The 7,359-nt window shown below is 34.7% G+C and overlaps 1 protein-coding gene across 1 annotated transcript; it reads left to right on the forward strand.

Moving 5' to 3' along the window:
* The first annotated feature begins 4,071 nt into the window (after nucleotides 1-4,071).
* LOC108201335 (dynamin-related protein 4C-like) lies at nucleotides 4,072-6,904 on the forward strand. The gene is made up of 2 exons (XM_017369629.2): nucleotides 4,072-4,657; nucleotides 5,259-6,904. The coding sequence occupies exons 1-2, from the start codon at nucleotides 4,072-4,074 to the stop codon at nucleotides 6,749-6,751; spliced, it is 2,079 nt and encodes a 692-aa protein (XP_017225118.1). The 3' UTR covers nucleotides 6,752-6,904.
* Nucleotides 6,905-7,359: the final 455 nt, after the last annotated feature.

A 7,359-nucleotide genomic window follows, 5' to 3' on the forward strand; every position in this document is an offset into this window, starting at 1 on the left:
GGTAAAGTTTAAAATTGATAAAGTTAGCCATTTACACCTATTCACCCCCCCCTCTAGGTGTATTTACATCACTTGCTTCTGGCTTTAAAGAAGTTGGTTAACCAGGGCATGGAAGAAGAGATTGTAAAGGAGGTTTTGAGTCAAAGTGGTGGCATTGAACGCCTACTGGTTGAAGCGCCTTTGGTTGCTACAAAGAGGGCCAGACTGAACCAAAGCATTGGTTTACTCAAGGAATCAGGGGATGTGTTGGCTAAAATCATCGATAGAGTTGCTATCGCTGATGAATAGACTCTGCTCCTAGGTAATCCTTGTGGCCAGTTGTTTTGCGATTGCAGTGAATCTGCTTCAAACTTTCTCTTGTCTTGCAGAACTGCAATAATCTATATTATCTTTGGATCAGTTGTTAATAGTGGTTAGTTGCTCACCTTGTTGTTAAATCTTGTTATCCTTGTCTTTTGGACTGTACTCCTTTTCCTTTAACCAGTTGCAAATAATGATATGCACTATGCAGAGGATTTTAGTTAAAAGAAGCTGATGAAAGCTGGTTAATTTACTTTAAATGACTAGTTGTTGAGAATTTAGTTTGAAAGAAGCTAATATTTTTTATAATTAAATTATTTTAAAATAGAAAACTTTATTAATACATAAAATATATCAATAAAAATAAAAATAAAGTAGATTTTTATGCCTTCTTGATCATTTCCAAAATAATTTTTGAGAAACCTCTTTCAACATTAGTATATTTGTTAAATCTGAACAATTATTTCTGGATGAGTTGAATTTCTGAATGACTGGATAATCCGAATGTGAATGAATGTTGTTGTTTGTCTTTTTCTTAATTTATTTGGATGAATAGCTTATTGCATGAATTACTATTAAACATATTGTTTTATTAAATAATTGGAACTGTTAGGTATTTTATATGGTACTTTGGGGAAACGTTTTTTCTGGTACTTTGTCCATAGCCAACATTGAAGGTTTTGGGGAAGTTGATGTTGACCACTTGAGGGCTTATCCAGGCATTAGAATTTAGAAATGAAGCTTTTGACTTGAAGATGAGGCTAACTGCTTACTGGAACGTGGTCCTGAAAAGAATGGTTGACTACTTGACTCTGTTGTTCTTCATTTGCTTCTTGCTATAAAGAAGTTGGTTAACCAGCTGGGTATGGAAGAGGAGACTATAAGCGAGGTTTTGGGTCCACAAGGTGGTGGCATTGAACGTTAATCGCCTTCGGTTGCTATAAAGAGGGCAAGACTGAACCAAAGCATTGGTTTATTTAAGGAATCAAGGGAAATCTTGGCTAAGATCATTGATCGAATTGCTATTGTCGATGACTAGAGTTCCTGCTAGATGATCCTGGCCTCTTAAGTTGCTCTGTCATTTGGAATCCCATTATTTCTCCTATTTATGTTATCGTAATTATCTCATTTACTCTTCAAACTACTATCCACTGTTTCTCATGCACGTGTGTTTTGGGGGAAAAAGCGCCGATCTCACAAAATTAATAAAAAATGCACACATTAATAATAACAAATTTGTGAAAAATGGTCCCATATATTATTTAATAATGCATATCAAGTACTCCCTCCGTCCCACAATACATGTCTCTTTTGGAAAAATTACGCATATTAAGAAAGCATTGATTAGATAAAATTTTCCCACCTCTACCCCTAATAAATGCATGAATGTAGACTTTTATTCAACCTCCATTAATTGTTATACAACTTTCAAGAAGGGTAATTTTGGAATATTTGCAATATATTTGCATTGGAAACTAAAAGTAGACATGTATTGTGGGACAAAAATTTCTTCCAAAAGAGACATGTATTGTGGGACGGAGGGAGTAGCGTTTAGTGTTATAATTTTGGAAAGTTACGTCACGCCGCTTCGTATAGTGTTAAGAACTTATTATCAGTCTCTTTGATCTCTCTGATTTCTTGTTGCGGCATGACTCTCTCATTTCTTGTGGCGGCATGACTTGTGATTTGCTGTGATGATTCATTTTGGGTTCCTTATGATTTCTTTAATGATATCTCAACTAGCTTTTCTAGTATTCAAATTGTTGGTGTGTGATTACTGAGAATAAACAATTCATTAGTTTAGAAATATATGTGTAGAAGATGATAAAACTAGAGTTGACAAGCCAACACTAATTTATATAATGTAATGTCGTCTTTTAAAAATGTTATATTATCCAACGCTAATTCATGTAGTGTTTTCTGTCTTAAAACAAAATACTACACAAAGTAGTGCTAATAAGTGATATTTAGGATCATATTTTCAAATCCTGCTAATTGAGACATTAACGGGTGTGTATTCGATTGATATTTTAATTGATTATTTTTAATCTATGTATTGTATGTGATTTTGATTTTGTGCGGATTCTTGATAAAATGTCGTAGAATTGATAGAATCTAAGCACAATATTTCAAAATCTCATTGATTTTGGTGGAATTTCAAAAAACTTAAAATACACTGAAAAATGTCACAAAATCCATTATTTTATGAAATCCAAAAAAAAACCATCAGCATTTGAATATCATCATATTTTAATAGATTTTAAACAATTTCAATTGAATACTGTCGAGTTTTAAAATATAATTTAAAATCCTAATTGAATACCAGCATAATTCAAAATCTCAATCGAATACTTTAAAATTTTAATGGATTTCAAACAATCACAATCGAATACCCTCGGATTTCATGAATAAACTCTTGTTAATACAATCCACGGCTTAGGCATCAAAATATTCTTCTGTACATTAAGATTCTTATATATTTATACTATTTACTTAATTAATATATTGTCCATTACATTTTCAAATTTCTCACTGAAATTATATATGTGAAATGATATAAAATTAACATAATACATGTGCACATATATATATCTTCCGACCTGATCGAGTTTACAATATTAGTTCAATATCTTATAAAGTATGTTATTAATTCAGTTTTTCCCAATTTCTCCCCGAAAATATGAAAATAAAATACATAGAAAGTCTACTACATAACAACATAACCACCACTCTAGATTACGCTTCTTTCTTGGGTATTCAGATCAGTATATATTACTTTACCTCATAATAAAAACATGTGTCCAGGAGAATTTCGTTTCCTGAACCTCTTTCAATATTTGCTTAATAATTCAAGCATTATATAATTATATATGTGTTCATAAGAATTATATCATTGAAGACTTAATTTTAGTTACCAATTTACCTGATGTGATAACAAGAAACCCTTCCCTCCATGCTTGTTATGTTTAAGTTGGATCAATTCATCCGAGCTCTTCCAAGCTACCTCCCTATAAAAAAAATAGCGATAACTTAAATTACATTGTTAATTAAGCCAATAAATGTGACTAAACTAGGTCCAATTTTGGAAAATAGAAAAAAATAAAATTAGCAAGCAGCCTGGGACTAATACTATGAACGAATCTCTTAAAATTAAAAAAGAAAAATACTTATACAAGGTGAATTATGAATTACAATACGATATTGATCCTACATGTTTTAATAAAAATATAAAATTCAATAAATTTCACAAATTATCAATTTATCCAAGAAGTCTAAATTCAGATCACCAAAATTATACTCCCTCCGTTTCTTTAAACTTCTCTCGTTTGAAATGTCGGCACTGTTTATAATATGATATAAATGATTATATAAAGTGTGCGTTAGCAGTCCAGTAATAAGAGATGGAGGGAGTAACCAAAAACTACTAATCCATCGCGGAGCATTCACGGAAGACCACCTAGCTAGGTTGAATCATACGAAATCTTGCAAGGAGCTTTCTCGTCCTCTGTCCCAAGTCCCAACAAAGAACCTTTTGTAGTGCAGCAAATCCAGCTTCCTACGTTAGATCATCCATATATGAGTATGTATTAAACATTCACGCAACATAGTATAACTTTTGACTGATGTTTGAAAAATTTGACGGCTGCTGTCAAATCAAAACCAACTTTATGTGACCATATAAACGATGCATGCAAACATAACTTGTAGACTTTGTAGTAACCATTTCCAGTGCTAATGCTCCCCAATTCCTTGCTCAAACAGATAGATAAAATGGTTCTTGAAAACAAGAAAATACCCACAGCTAGAAAGCAAGATAGTAACAAATTTAGCCCATTTGTCTTCAAATCTGGTGAAGAAACCAGCAGCAGCAGTAGCAATATGCCTTTAGTTGTTTCTGAGGTTGATGAATCAGTTGTGCCTCTCTCTTCTTATGCACCCATTGTGTCTTCTTACAATGAAAGAATCAGACCCCTCTTGGATGCTGTTGACAAGCTCAGAAACTTGAAGGTCATGCAAGAGGGGATTCAGCTCCCCACAATTGTTGTAGTCGGTGACCAGTCTTCTGGCAAGTCCAGTGTTCTTGAATCCCTGGCTGGGATCAGCTTGCCACGTGGTCAGGGGATTTGTACCAGGGTTCCTCTGATAATGAGGCTGCATCATCACACCAAGGCTGAGTCAGAGCTTCATCTGGAGTATAGTGGCAAAGTGGTCTCTACTGATGAGATGCATGTGGCAGAGGCTATAAACATGGCCACTGAAGAGATTGCTGGGAATGGAAAAGGGATATCTCATACAGCTTTGACACTTGTTGTCAAGAAGAATGGAGTTCCTGATCTCACCATGGTTGATTTGCCTGGTACATATCGCTTAACTTGGTCTCATTTGAAAATTTATGCAATATCATTGACATGCATTGATAAAATATTAAAACATCATTAGAACAAATTCAGAGAGTTTATTTTTGTGTTGATACATTTGTATTGTAGTTTGCTTGTTCTTGTTTTTATACTCTGTTTTGGGTATTTTCTTTAATTATTTATGTTATTTAAGACAATATTGGAGTAGAACTGTAGAAGTAGAAATTTAGCAGAGGATGTATGTTGTGAAATTTTTTGAGCTTCACAAGTGTTAAAATTTAGCCTAATTTTGCAAATCTTGAATAGGGGAGAACATGCAACCTATATTAAGTATTAACTCTAACTCAAGACTTGTTCGAATCAGATACAGGGGTTTCCAAATAGAGGGTCTTATATGATTAAATAGGTTTAAGTTAGCTGATTAAGGGTTTTAGGAGATCTATGAGCTTACAAAAAAGCAAGCATTGACAGAATTTGTGCTTCAATGTCTGTTGTTCTCCGTAATGTGATCGGTTACTTGTTCTATGATTTTATTTATATAATATTATTAGGACTTAGTACTTACTACAATACTACTGAGTAACGAATTTTTTGCAACAGGTATCACCCGAGTTCCGGTGCATGGGCAACCGGAAAATATATATGAGCAAATTTCTGGTATAATAATGGAGTATATTAAACCGGAAGAAAGCATAATACTGAATGTTCTATCAGCAACTGTTGATTTTCCGACGTGTGAGTCTATAAGGATGTCACAGTCTGTTGACAAAAATGGGGAGCGGACACTGGCTGTGGTTACAAAGTCAGATAAAGCTCCGGAGGGGCTTCTTGAGAAAGTGATGGCTGATGATGTAAATATTGGGCTGGGATACGTTTGTGTGAGGAACCGTATAGGTGATGAAACTTATGAAGAAGCCAAAATGGAAGAGAGTATCCTGTTTGAATCTCACCCACTGCTTTCCAAAATTGATAAGTCTATGGTTGGTATCCCTGTTCTAGCTAGAAAGCTTGTGCAAATTCAAGCAACTATTATTTCTAAGTGTTTGCCAGAGATTGTCAAGAAGATCAACGCGAAGTTAAATGGCAATATTTTGGAGCTAAATAAGTTGCCCCAGAAACTTTCTACTATCGCAGAAGCAATGACTGTTTTCATGAGGATATTGGGATTTTCAAAAGAGTCCTTAAAGAAGGTTCTTGTAAGAGGTGAATTCGAGGAATATGCTGACAACAAAAATATGCATTGCACTGCTCGTCTAGCTGAAATGCTAGACAAATTCTCCCAGGAACTGAAAAGCAGTTCTGAAAAGCTCAGCAATGAGAAGTTTTTACTAGATGAGATATTTGTTCTTGAGGAAACAAAGAGCGTTGCACTGCCTAATTTCCTTCCTCGATCTGCATTTGTCTCACTTCTGCAAGTAGAGGTAAAAAAGATTTCAAAAATACCTGTAAACTTCGTGGCTGAAGTCTGGGACTACATTAAGACGGTGGTGGAAGAGATAATGATGCATCACTGTGAAAACTATCCTCAAGTACAATCTTCTATCAAACGAGCTGTCTCGAATCAAATTAATAAATTGAAAGACCAGTCAACATCTCGGGTGATGGAAATTATAGAGATGGAGGAAATTGCAGATTACACATGTGACCCAGAGTACATGGCAGTGTGGAGTAAGTTCATGACCTCACGCGATGCATTCAAAGCGGGTTTTAGTGATGGTCATTCGACGGTAGTGAAAATTGAAGGTTTTGGCGAAATTGATGTTGGCCATTTGAGGGATCATCCGGGTGTTAGAGACGAAGCCTTTGACTTGAAAATGAGGCTAACTGCTTACTGGAACATCGTTCTGAAAAGAATGGTGGACTCGATTGCACTTCACTTGCTTCTGGCTTTAAAGAAGTTGGTTAACCAGGGCATGGAAGAAGAGATCGTAAAGGCGGTTTTGAATCAAAGTGGTGGCATTGAGCGCTTGCTGGATGAAGCGCCTTTGGTTGCTACAAAGAGGGCAAGACTGAATCAGAGCCTTAGTTTACTTGAGGAATCAAGAGATGTTTTAGCCAAAATCATCGATAGAGTTGCTATCGCTAATGAATAGACTCTGCTCCTAGGTAATCCTTGTGGCCAGTTGTTTTGTGATTGCAGTGAATCTGCTTCAAACTTCCTTTTGTCTTTTAAAACTATAACTTCCTCTTGTCTTGCAGAACTGCATTGTATATCATCTTTAAATCAGTTGTTAATATTGGTTACTTGCTCACTTTGCTATTATAAATCTTGGTTTCTATGTCTTTTGGAGCTGCAGTATCCTATCTTCTGTGCCCTCCCATAATTTTCAAAATGTGAGCCAGGGCTTAGTAGATACTGTACCATTGTACCAAGCACTATGAAGAGGATTTAGGATGTTTTTGTCAGTATTTTAGTTAAAAGAAGCTGAGGTGAGATTTAAAAAAACTTGAAATACATCGAAGAATGTCATAAAATTCATCATTTTATGAAATCCAAAAAAATTCATCATTGTAGAAATTAATTCGATTTCAATATATTATATAAATTTCATTAAGTTTAGTGGTTGTATTATAAGTTTAATTTTAAATTTTTCTTTCCAAATATTAAAAGAAATATTGGAGAAAACTGTAAATGTTGTGTCCAGCAGAGCGATGATCGGCCTTTACTAAAGAAGTTGTCGATTTCGTAGCTGAATCGGAG

The sequence above is a fragment of the Daucus carota genome, chromosome 9 (genome assembly GCF_001625215.2).
Source record: "Daucus carota subsp. sativus chromosome 9, DH1 v3.0, whole genome shotgun sequence".
Lineage (NCBI taxonomy): Eukaryota > Viridiplantae > Streptophyta > Magnoliopsida > Apiales > Apiaceae > Daucus > Daucus carota.

Coding starts and splice junctions, on each gene's coding strand:
- LOC108201335 (XM_017369629.2), top strand. CDS start 4,072: ATGGTTCTTGAAAACAAGAAAATACCCACAGCTAGAAAGCAAGATAGT. Junction 4,658..5,258: donor CACCATGGTTGATTTGCCTG/GTACATATCGCT, acceptor TTTTTGCAACAG/GTATCACCCGAGTTCCGGTG.